Source organism: Pristis pectinata, chromosome 19, assembly GCF_009764475.1.
Source record: "Pristis pectinata isolate sPriPec2 chromosome 19, sPriPec2.1.pri, whole genome shotgun sequence".
In the NCBI taxonomy this organism is placed as follows: domain Eukaryota; kingdom Metazoa; phylum Chordata; class Chondrichthyes; order Rhinopristiformes; family Pristidae; genus Pristis; species Pristis pectinata.
This window is the reverse complement of record NC_067423.1, coordinates 18,391,157-18,403,869: the sequence shown is the minus strand read 5'-3', so window position 1 is coordinate 18,403,869 and position 12,713 is coordinate 18,391,157. Positions and strand designations below refer to the sequence as shown.

The 12,713-nt window shown below is 45.8% G+C and overlaps 1 protein-coding gene across 1 annotated transcript in view; it reads right to left on the bottom strand.

Moving 5' to 3' along the window:
• Window positions 1-707: 707 nt before the first annotated feature.
• chkb (choline kinase beta) overlaps window positions 708-12,713 on the bottom strand; it is a 697,917-nt gene continuing 685,911 nt past the window's right edge. The window contains exons 9-11 of the mRNA XM_052033683.1: window positions 3,638-3,744; window positions 2,495-2,576; window positions 708-1,116 (exon numbers count right to left, since the gene is read on the bottom strand). Of these exons, the coding sequence (XP_051889643.1) occupies window positions 3,730-3,744 (15 nt within the window). The 3' untranslated portion in view covers window positions 708-1,116; window positions 2,495-2,576; window positions 3,638-3,729. The remainder of the gene's footprint in view (window positions 1,117-2,494; window positions 2,577-3,637; window positions 3,745-12,713) is intronic.

Below are 12,713 nucleotides of genomic sequence, written 5' to 3'. Positions count from 1 at the left end.
TTAGAAATGCAATTCATTTCAGAGAAACGTGATTTCTTTTTCCACTTATTGATATTACTGAGGACTTCCAAAGTTTTTAACTTTTTCCTCATTAAGTTTCTACTATTTTCCTCATTGAGTTTGCACTTTCCTTTCTGGAGCAGGAACCTGCACAGATATCCCTTGTTCAAGGTCAGTTGTACCAACCTTAGCGATACATTTTGGAATAAACTACAGATCAATCTAGTATGCACTGCTCAGAAGCACATTGTTTATTATCCTCAAATGGTGTAGAAATGCGTTGAAAACAACACTAATTACTTTTGCCGTCCAGTGACCTTTTCCATCAAGGACAAGGGCAGCAGGGGGAGCACTTCCCGCAGGATCTCCTCCAAGCCAGGCTGATGTGGGGTCATTTCTTCATTGTCATCATGTCTACATCCTGGAACACCCGACCCAACATGGAATACCTTCACTGCAAGTATACATGCAGCAGTTCAAGGCAATCTCTTCACCACCTTCTTAAAGGCAATGAGGGTTGGACAACAAGTACAGGCCTTGCCAGAGACACCATAAATTAATCAAAAGTAACCCACTACAAAGTCTGATTTGTCCCATTCATGCTCAGCCCTTAGACTCCCCAACACAAACCAACACCTTCAATCACTGTAACTGGCCCAAATCTCAACAGATTTTCAAGGGTAACCAGCCTTGCGGATCTGTACGTCACCGGGTTGGGAGACTGCTGGAGCATAGGAAGGACAACGATACACAGTATGGGAACACACACTGAACAAACACTGTTACAGGCTCCTACAGGAGCACCTGTGGCCCAGGGCTTCACACAGCTGCTGCTGGAAGTTACCTTCAACTGTCCCCCCGAGGAGTTAATGTTCATCATTTCTTGCATGGAATTGCAATTTGATTTTCCCCCAGTCTGTGTGGTTTCAAGGTGCAGCCCGCTGATCAGGTATGAAACGGTCGTGGACAAATTTGAAGTGAAAGGAAATTTTAAAAAGGAAATGATAAGAGACGTGCTAAATTCTGAGCAAGACAGCAGTGCTGTTGCTCAACAGCAAATTAAGCGAATAGTCTTTTCTGTTCGAAGTAGGCTTCCATTCTGTACAGGGCATAATCCTAAAACAAAGAAACATCACGTCAGTATTTCAGAGAGTACAAATCGGAAACATCTGCAACCTAAAAAGTGTGAATAGAGTGGGTAGGTGAGGCAGCCGGGCAAGGGAGGAGTCTGGGGTGGGGGGGGAGGTGGGTGTTGGTGTGGGAGGGAGGGAGAACATGAGGCAGGAGGGGAGAGCAAGCAAGGAGGATGGGAGTGCTCAGGGGCTGGAGTCGGCTAACTTGGTCCCTTGTACTGGCTCCACCATTCAGTAAGACCATGGCTGATCAAATCTTGGCCTTCACACCAGTTTTCCAACTGCCTTCCCACATCCTTTGACTCCCCTTTGGTTCAAATGTCTGAATATATTCAGCAGGACAGTGATACCAGTCTTGAGGGTTGAGAATTCCAAAGTTTCACGACCCTGCAAGAGAAGGAATTCCCCCTTCTGTCTGAAATGAGTGACTCCTTATTTTGAAAAATGCCCCTAGTTTCAAATACTCCCACAAAGGGAGGCAACCTCTCAATATCCACTCTGTCAATCACCCACACTATCTTAAATCTTTCAATCAGATCACCTCTCATTTTTCTGCTCACCAATGTGTATCAGCCCAACCTGTTCAACATTTCATTTGTCAACTCCTTCATCCCAGGAACCAACCTGGTGAACCTTCTCGGTCCTCCTCCAGTACAAACAGATCCTTCCTCAAACATGGAGCCCAAAACTGTACACGTACTCCAGGTGCACTTTCACCCGCACCCTGTAAAAGTGCAAAACTTCCCCACTTACACTCCATACCCCTCGCAATAAAGGCCAACATCCCATCAGCTTCCCAAGTACTTACTGTACCTGCATGCTAACTCTGTGTTTCATCTACTCCACTCCCTGATCCCTCTGCAACACAACATTTAGTTGTCTCACTCTGTTCAAGTGATGTTTTGCTTGCTCACTCTTCCTTCCAAAGTGGATAACCTCACATTTTCCCACACCAGACTTCATCTGCCACCTCCTTGCCCACTCACCATGTCCCTTTGCAGGCTGTGGGCTCCCCACAACTTGTGAACCCACCCATCTTTGTACCATCAGCAAATCTGCTCAAGTCCCTTATACCCAGTCCCTTCATCTCAGTCCGAACTGTAGATTATAATCAGTTGAGTCCCAGCACTGATCCTTGTGGCATTGCACTAGTTACTGACCACCAATCCAAAACTGACCCATTTATCCCAACTCCCTTTTCTGTCAGTTAGCCACTTCCCGCCCCATGCCAACACAATTCTCCCAGGCCTGTTGCCCTCTTAACACACGTCGGGGTGAGAAGAGGGGATGGGGGGGAGGGAAGAAAACAAGTGAAGTAGCTGTATAACCAGGAGTGGCAGAAATATATACACACAACTCACCATGTAACCAAACTCGATCGTGGAAATCTTCGCTTGTATAATAGCCCAGAGTGCCCACAGGTAGTGAGAGGCCAAGGCATACCTTAAAACAACAATGTTGCATTAGTCAATCCAACCAAAAACCAACCTGTCATCAGTTCAGGAAGACTACCTCCCACAATGTGCACAGGCCTCAGTTACAAGGGACTGGGGAACAGCTTAGACTATGAGCAACAGAGCTCCAGGTGCCTTGTCCTTCAGTCTCCTTAAGCACAGTTTGTGAGGAGGTGGGGGGTGGGTGGAGGGTATTTGTGGTGGTGGGGTTAGGGAGTGAGAGAAAATTAAAGACAAGAGGAGGTTGGGGAGGGGTTGGAAGCTGCTCTGTGAGCATTCATGGGAGATGGAGATCAAGGCAAGTGAGGAGTTTATTCTCGGAAAGGCTCGGAGAAAGGTCGCAGTGGGATAACAGTGAAGACACAATGGAATGAAGAGCTGGCAAGTGTATTGGGGCAAGAGGGGAAGTTCAGCTGAGCTCTGGCCTGACTCATGAATGTGGAGAGAGACAGGGGAAAAGGTCCAAAAGTGAGAAAGATCAACAAATTTTCCCTCATGTCGTTTTCAGGAGGCTGCTATCACATCTCCTCCAGGTGCTCTTTCCCCCCAAGCATGAAGGGCAGTGGGATTACTCTTGGATTGTTCTCAGGAGCTGGCATAAGCACAAAGTGCTGACTGGTTTCCTCCTGCACTACATGCTTCTATGGTTTGAACAACATGTTAGGGAGGGCCCTGTTATTGTTAGATGCACATTCAAGCAACTTTATTTCAACACAGCAGGCAACACTGATGTTGTAGCTCTCAGTACACCAGAGGGACATGCAGTGACATTTTTGACAGTGTGTCAGCAAACTCTGGAGCTTCAACTGATACCGCCTTGGCTCATAACTCCCTTCTGGGTGAAAAGTGAGGTACCCATGTCCCCACAAGCAGAATCTGATATCTTTGGTTTCCAGATGGACAGTGGATTAAACTGCAGCCATTGAGTCTGCCGATCTTCAGGTTTTAGCAGTTAATTGTATAGAATAAGAACTGCTTAACTGCCAGCATCACATGCAATGAAACCTCTCACCAATTTAACCCCTTGTTCACTCCACACAAGTGCCCAACCTGTTGATCTCAATGATCATCTCTTCTCCAATTTTCGACTGGTCCTCATGCACCGAATCTCCTTTATTGCCTGAGTATTCAGAAAGGTAATGTCAGATAAAGTGAAGCTGAGGAGAAATAGGAGAGTTCAATGTTATTTAAGCAGAAGCTGTATAATCACATTTGCTCTTCAAGTCGACCATGAATGCTTTTAAGACATGAAGATACCAGATTTCCTGATGGCAAGATCTCCCCTTTAGGAAACCATGTTTTATCATGTACTTCCAAGTCCCCAAAAACCTCATCCTTAATAATAATTAAAATCTTAGCAACTACTGAAGTCAGGCTAACTGGCTTATAATTTCCTGTCTATTGCCTCCCTCCCTTCTTAAAGAGTGGAGTGACACTAGTGATTTTCCAGTCCTCTGGAACTATTTCTGACTAGTGATTTTTGAAAGATCACTACTAATACCTCCACGATCTCTTCAGCTGCCTCTTTCAGGACCCTGGGGTGTAGTCTGTCTGGTCCACTTGACTTATCCACCTTCAGACCTTTCAGCTTCCCAAGCACCTTCTGCTTAGTAATAGCAACTGCAGGCACTTCTGCTCCCGGCTCTCAATTTTCTGTCAGGTTGCTGGTGTCTTCCACAGTAAGACTGACGCAAAATATTTATTTAGTTCGTCCACCATTTCATTGTTCCCCATTACTATTTCTCCAGCATCATTTTCCAGCAGTCCAATGTCTACTCATGCCTCTCTTTTACTCTTTATGCAGTACATCTGAAAAAATCTTTTGGTATTCTCTTTTATAGTATTAGCTAGCTTACCTTCATATTTCATCTTTTCTCCCCTTTTTGCTTTTTTAGTTGCCTTCTGTTGTTTTTTTTAAAAGCTTCCTAGTCCTCTAGCTTCCCATTTGCTTGCCTCTCTATTGTTTTTATGCTGTCTTCGACTTCCCTTGTCAGCCATGGTTGCCTCATCCTCTCTTTAGAATGCTTCTTCTCCTTTGGGATGAACTGATCCTGCATCTTCTGAATTACTCCCAGAAGCTCCTGCCATTGCTGCTCTACCATCATCCCTGCTCGGGTCCCCTTCCAATCAACTTTGGCCAGCTCCTCTCTCATGGCTCTGTGGTTACCACCTTTTCTAGATGGTTTTTAAATGTTGCTAATGTGCCCGCCTCAACTACTATTTCTGCAGCTCATTCTAAATATGCACCACCCTTTGCGTGAAGAAGCTGCCTCTGATGTCCCTTTTAAATCTGTCTTCTCAGATAGAACAAGATAGAGATCAAAGACAAGAGAGGAAGAGGAAGAGAGAGAGAGAGAGAGAGATAAAATTAAGACAAAGTAGGAAGGAGCAATAAGGGACAGAGATAATGGGAGAGAGTGTTAGAGAACAAGACAGAGAGAAAGAGGAGTACACAGAGAGAATGAGGAAGAGATTTGGGAATAGAGACATTGAGGGACAGAGGGAGAATGAAAGATAGAGAGAGAGAGAAAGAGAGAGATGGATATATAGAAAGATAGAGATTGGGAGAGATAAGACAGAGAAGAGAGTGCAGTATATTCAGTGCTGCAGTTCATTGTGTTCATCTGCCTTTCGTTGCCATGGTGCCGGCTCACCAGCAGGTAACCAGCAGGGGGAGTAAATGAAAAGATGGCTGCATGCAGGTGAACAGCACCTTGCTCTTCCTCCTGCTCTGTTTTATTAAAGTGGTGATTACTGAGGGAAAGAGAACGAAATAAAGAGATAGAGAAGGAGACAGATAAATATGAGATAGAGAAAGAGAGGACTACAGGTTCTAGCAACAGCTTCAGCTCCACCAATAGATTTCAAGGTAAAAATGTCAGCAATGCTCTCAGTGTGACTGAGCAGCAGAGTGGGACCCACTGAGAAGAAAGTGGAAACACACAGGAGGGTTTGAATACTGCAGCACCGTCTTCACAGGAAGAGAGAAAATGGCGGCTCAAACACAACAGGCTTCCTCTGCAGTTTGGGGAGTAGAACAAGGCGAGTGAATTCCTGGTGTCCGACTTGGAGAGAAGGCGTTGCTTTCCATGTCCAGTGTTATTCCTGAGGTGGGAGACAGTGCTGGGAGCGCAGACATTGAATGCTGCAGTGAGGAAATGAAGGAACACAATTTTACTCACAGACAGAGGCTCCGAAGCAGATCGTACTCTCACTAACTTAGTCACTCTGCAGAAGGTGAAAGGTCAGTTGTTTGGTGAGGTTGTACAGAGGTTCGAGGAGTACCTGAACCCACTGACATTAGAGACAGCAGAGAGTTATAAATTCCACAGGTGTAACCAGAAAATGGGAGGATCAGTGAGTGAGGACATCACCGCACTGAAAGACCTATCAAAGCTCTGCAACTGTGGAGAGTTGGAGATGGTGCCCTGAGGGACAGGTTTGTGTGTGTTCTGAGGGACAAAACGACCCAGTCTAAGCGGTACAGCACACATTCCTGTTGATTTAGTTTGTAGGACTGCGACTTCCATGGAGATGGATCCAAAAACTCCACGGAATTCCCTCTTTTACTGACCACAAATTTAACAGTAGGTCACAGTCCACGGACAACTATCAAATGTTTGGTCAGATTCAGGGGCCACATCACGTGAGCACAAGGTGAACATCCACATCACCAGTGTATCTGCAGTCATTCCTCACACGATTGTTCCTTTAAAGAGTTGTAGATGATGTACTGAGGGGCAGGTCTTTCCCCTGAAACATTAACTCAGTTTCCAGCATCTGTGGATTTTTCATTTCCATCCCTTCAGCTCCCACCTGTCTTCCCCCCTCATTTGTCAAATGTCAGCACCTCCAACAGACAGCAGGCACATGTTGTTGCTCATTTGCCTGCACCCAGAAATGTCATGTCAATGGTGAGTGTGAGAGGAATGAAGGATTATTCTGGACCTTTCACACCTCTGTCAGGATATTTCCAATTGCTTTCCAGCCAATGGACTACGTTTGAAGTGTCAGCTTCACTGTGGTGCAGGCAATGCAGCAGTTCATGTACACACAGCAATCTCCCACAAGGGGATTTTTGGGCAATGCTGAGTGATGGATAAATATTAGGAATAAATCCTTTGGAAGTCTTTGCAACACGACCTTTGCAGCTGGACTTTTGAAAGGAGGTGAGTCTCTTTGCATATGAGTTTCACTTTGCAGAGTCGGAAGTTGGAGCGAGATTTGCACCGGACTTTTTGGAAAGACGTGAGTCTGTGTGTGTGTGAGTTTCACCTTGCAAGAGTCTAAAAGAAGCACGTTTGCAAATTGTCACCAATTGATTGGCTGATTAACAGTAGCAAATAAAAGTAAGGCAGGTATAAGCGGAGTGGCCATTTTGGTGGTGGGCCAGTGTTAGAGTGTGAGGCTGAGGCTCAAGAGGCTCAAGAGGCTCTGGTCAGAAGAGGCAAAGGTAAGTCTCTGGTAAGTGTTCTTCATTCTTGCTTTGGTGTTTCCTTAAGTTCCAGGCCAGAATATTTAGAATAGCTCCAGGGTCAGTGGTGTTTTCACCTTGTGAGATGTGGGAGTTCTGGGAGACATCCAGTATCCCTGATAACTACATCTGCAGGAGGTGCATCCAGCTGCAGCTCTTTGCAGACTGTGATAGGGAACTGGAGATGCAGCTGGATGACCTTTGGCTCCTATGGGATAACAAGGAGTTCTTGGATAAGAACTACAGGGAGGCAGTCACTCCTAAGCTGCAGGAGACAGGGAGCTGTGTGACAATCAGGAGAAGGACAGAGAATAGGCAGGTAGTGCAGAGTACCCTGTGGCTGTTCCCCTCAATTACAGGTATACTGCTTTGGATACTGTTTGGGGATACTTGGGGCAGAGTTTGTTTGGAGTATCCAGGAAGGATTCCTGACACAGTATGTGGACAGGCTGATTAGAGGAGAGGCCATTCTGGACCTGGTACTAAACAATGAGCCTAATCAGGTTTCAGATCGCTCAGTGGGAGAACATTTTGGAGATATTGGCCATAACTCCTTGACCTTTACCATAGCCTTGGAGAGGGATAGGAGCAGACAATATGGGGCAGTATTAAATTGGGGGAGGGGGAATTATGATGCTATTAGGCAGGAACTTGGGTGTGTAAATTGGAACAGATGTTCTTTGCGATGTGCACAGAGGAAATGTGGAGATTGTTTAGGGAGTACTTGCATGGGGTTCTGGATAGGTTTGTCCCAATGAGGCAGGGTAAGGATGGTAGAGTGAAGGAACTGTGGTTGACAAGAGATGTAGAATATCTTGTCAAGAGGAAGAAAGAAGCTTACCTAAGGTTTAGAAGGCATGGATCAGACAGAGCTCTGGAGCATTAGAAGATAGCCAGGAGGGAGCTTAAGAATGGACTTAGGGGAGCTAGAAGGGGGCATGAAAAGGCCTTGGTGAGTAGGATTAAGGAAAAATGCAAGACGTTCTACACCTATGTGAGGAATAGGAGGATGACTAGAGTGAGGGTAGGACTGATCAGGGATAAAAGAGAAAATGTATGCCTGGATTTGGAAGAGGTAGGAGAAGTCCTTAATGAATACTTAGCTTCTGTATTCACCAGCAGGAGAGACCTTGACATGAGTTAGGATGGCGTACGACAGGCTGATGCACATGTCGATGTGAGGAAAGAGGATGTGTTAGAACTTTTGAAAAACATTAGGATAGATTAGTCACTGGGGTCGGATGGGATATATCCAAGGTTATTATGGGAAGCGAGGAAAGAGATTGCTGCGCCTTTGGCAAAGATCTTTGCATCCTCACTGTCCACAGGAGTAGTGCCAGATGATTGGAGGGTGGCAAATGTTGTTCTTTTGTTTAAGAAAGGGAGTAGGGATAACCTGGAAATTGCAGACCAGCGATTCTTACTTCAGTGGTGGGCAAGTTACTGGAGAAGATCCATAGAGACAGGACTTATGGACATTTAGAGAAGCATAGGCTGATTAGGGACAGTCAGCATGGCTTTGTGAGGGGCAAGTCATGCCTCACGAGCCTGATTGAATTCTTTGAGGATGTGACAAAGCACATTGATGAAGGTAGAGCAGTGGATGTGGTGTACATGGATTTTAGTAAGGCGTTTGATAAGGTTCCTCATGGAAGGCTCATTCAGAAATTCAGGAGGCATGGGATCCAGGGAAACTTGGCTCTGTGGATTCAGAATTGGCTCGATCATTGAAAACAGAAGGTGGTGAATAATGGGGCGTATTCTGCCTGGAGATCGGTGACCAGTGGTGTTCTGCAGGGATCTGTTCTGCGACCCCTGCTCTTTGTGATTTTTATAAATGACTTGGATGAGGATGTGGAAGCGTGACTTATTCAGTTTGCTGATGATACAAAGGTTGGTGGTGTGGATAGGGTAGAAGTTTGTTGTAGATTACGACAGGATATTGATTGGATTCAGACCTGTACTGAAAAGTGGCACATGGAGTTCAACCCAGAAAAGTATGAAGTGATACACTTTGGAAGATCAAATTCTGCCTTCAAATATATGGTTAATGTCAGGACTCTTTGCAGTGTGAAGGAATAGAGGGATCTTGGAGTCCACATCCATAGATCTCTCAAGGTTGCTGTGCAGGTCGATAGGGTTGTTAAGAAGGCATATGGTGTGTTGGCATTCATTAGTTGGGGTATTGAGTTCAAGGGTGAAGAGATAATGTTGCAGCTCCATAGAACTCTGGTTAGACCACACTTGGAGTATTGTGTTCAGTTCTGGTTGCCTCATTACAGGAAGGATGTGGAAGCTTTAGAGGGTGCAGAGGAGATTTACCAGGATGTTGCCTGGATTGGGGAGCATGTCTTATGAGGATAGGTTGAGCAAACTAGGGCTTTTCTCTTTGGAGAAGGAAGATGAGGTGACTTGATGGAGGTGTGCAAGATGATAAGAGGCATAGGTCGAGTGGACAGTCAGAGGCTTTTTCCCAGGGTGAAAATGGCTAACCATGAGGAGACATAAGTTTAAGGTGATTGGAGGAAGGTATAAGATGGATGTCAGAACTATGCTTCTTACACAGAGAATGATAGGTGTGTGGATCGCACTGCTGACAGAGGTGGGGGGGGCAGATGCATTGGGGACATTTACGAGACTCTTAGTCACATGAATTATAGAGAAACATAGAAACATAGAAAAACTACAGCACAATTCAGGCCCTTCGGCCCACAAAGCTGTGCCGAACTTGTCCCTACCCTAGAAATTACTAGGCTTCCCCATAGCCCTCTATTTTTCTCAGCTCCATGTACCTATCCAACAGTCTCTTGAAAGACCCTATCGTATCCGCCTCCACCACCGTTTCTGGCAGCCCATTCCACGCACTCACCACTCTCTGAGTAAAAAAACTTACCACTGACATCTCCTCTATATCTACTCCCCAGCACCTTAAACCTATGTCCTCTTGTCGCCACCAACTCAGCCCTGGGGAAAAGCCTCTGACTAACCACCCTATCAATACCTCTCATCTTATACACCTCTATCAGGTCCCCCATCATCCTCCGTCTCTCCAAGGAGAAAAGGCTGAGTTCCCTCAACCTGCTTTCATAAGGTATGTTCCGCATTCCAGGCAGCATCCTTGTAAATCTCCTCTGCACCCTCTCTATGGCTTCCACATCTTTCCTGTAGTGAGGTGACCAGAACTGAGCACAGTACTCCAAGTGGGATCTGACCAGGGATCTATATAGCTGTAACAATACCTCTCGGCTCCTAAATTCAATTCCACGATTGATGAAGGACAATACACCATATGCTGCCTTAACCTCAGAGTCAACCTGCACAGCTGCTTTGAGCGTCCTATAGACTCAGACCTCAAGACCCCTCTGATCCTCCACACTGCCAAGAGTCCTACCATTAATACTATATTCCGCCAACATATTTGACTTATCAAAATGAACCACTTCACACTTATCTTGGTTGAACTGCATCCGCCACTTCTCAGCCCAACTGTCCATCCTATCTATGTCCCCCTGTAACCTCTGACAGCCTTCCAAACTATCCATAACACCCCCAAACCTCGTGTCATCTGCAAACTTACTAACCCACCCCTCCACTTCCTCATCCAGGTCGTTTATAAAAATCACAAATAGTAAGGGTCCCAGTACAGATCCCTGAGGTACACCACTGGTCACTGACTTCCACTCAGAATACAACCCACCAACAACCACTCTTTGCCTTCTGTGGGCCAGCCAGTTCTGGATCCACACTGCAATGTCCCCTTGGATCCCATGTCTCCTCACTTTCTCCATAAGCCTCACATGGGGTACCTTATCAAACACCTTGCTGAAATCCATATACACTACATCTACTGCTCTCTCTTCATCAATGTGTTTAGTCATATCCTCAAAAAATTCAATCAGGCTCGTAAGACAGGACCTGCCCTTGACAAAGCCACGCTGACTATTCCTAATCATATTATACCTCTCCAAATGTTCATAAATCCTGCCTCTCAGGATCTTCTCCATCAGCTTACCAACCACTGAGGTAAGGCTCACCAGTCTATAATTCCCTGGGCTATCCCTACTCCCTTTCTTGAATAAGGGAACATCTACGACCCTCCAATCTTCCAGAACCTCTCCCGTCTCCATCGACGATGTAAAAATCATCGTCAGAGGCTCCGCAATCTCCTCCCTCACCTCCCACAGCAACCTAGGGTACATCTCATCCAGTCCTGGCGACTTATCCAACTTGATGCTTTCCAAAAGTTTCAGCACCACCTCTTTTCTAATATCTACATGCTCAAGCTTTTCAGGCCGTTGCAAGTCCCCACTACAATCCCCCAGATCTTTTTCCATGGTGAATACTGATGTAAAGTATTCATTAAGTACCTCCGCTATTTCTTCAGGATCCATACACACTTTCCCACTGCTGCACTTGATAGGCCCTGTCCTTTCACATCTCATCCTCTTACTCTTCACATACTTGTAGAACGTCTTGGGGATGTCCTTAATCCTGCCCGCCAAGGCCTTCTCATGTCTCCTTCTGGCTCTCCTAATCTTTCTTAACTTCCTTCCTTTTATCCTTGTCCTCCTCCAGATCTCTAACATTACTTAGCTCTCCGTACCTTTTGTATGCTTTTCTTTTCCTTTTGACTTGATTTATTATAGCCTTCGTACACCATGGTTCCTGTATCCTATCATGACTTCCCTGTCTCATCGGAACATGTCTGTGCAGAGCTCCACACAAATACCCCCTGAATATTTGCCACACATCTTCTGTACTTTTCCTGGAGAACATCTGTTCCCAATTTAATCTTCCAATTTCCTGCCTGAGAGCCTCATAATTCAGTTTACTCCAAGTAAACACCTTTCTAGTCTGTCTGTTCCTATCCCTCTCCTGTGCTAATGTAAAGGGGAGAGAATTATGATCACCATCACCAAAATGTTCACCCACTGAGAGATCTGACACCTGACCAGGTTCATTTCCCAACATCAAATCAAGCACAGCCTCTCCTCTTGTGGGTCTATCTACATACTGTGTCAAGAACCCTTCCTGAACACACCTAACAAACTCCACCCCCTCTAAACCCCTCACTACCTGGAGATGCCAATCGATGTTTGGGAAATTAAAATCCCCCATCAAAACAACTCAACTATTCTCACACCTTTCTAGGATCTGCTTCCATATCTGCTCCTGAATAACCCTGTCACTATTGGGCGGCCTATAAAAAACACCCAGTAAAGTTATCGACCCCTTCCTGTTCCTAACCTCCACTCACAGAGACTCTGTAGACAATCTCTCCATAATGTCCACCTTTTCCGCAGCCGTGACACTATCTCTGATCAACAGTCCCACTCCCCCACCTCTCTTGCCTCCCTCCCTGTCCTTCCTGAAACATCTAAAACCCGGCACTTGAATCAACCATTCCAGCCCCAGAGCCATCCAAGTCTCTGTAATGGCCACCACATCATAGGTCCAAGTATTGATCCAAGCTCTAAGCTCATCCGCCTTGTTCACAATACTCCTTGTGTTAAAATAGACACATCTCAAGCCTGTCTGAACACATCCCTTCTCTATCACCTGCCTATGGTCCTTACTCCTAGCCTCCTCTATCTGAGTGCCAAACATCTCTTCCCCAGTCTCCCCAGTATGGATCCCACCCCCCAACAATTC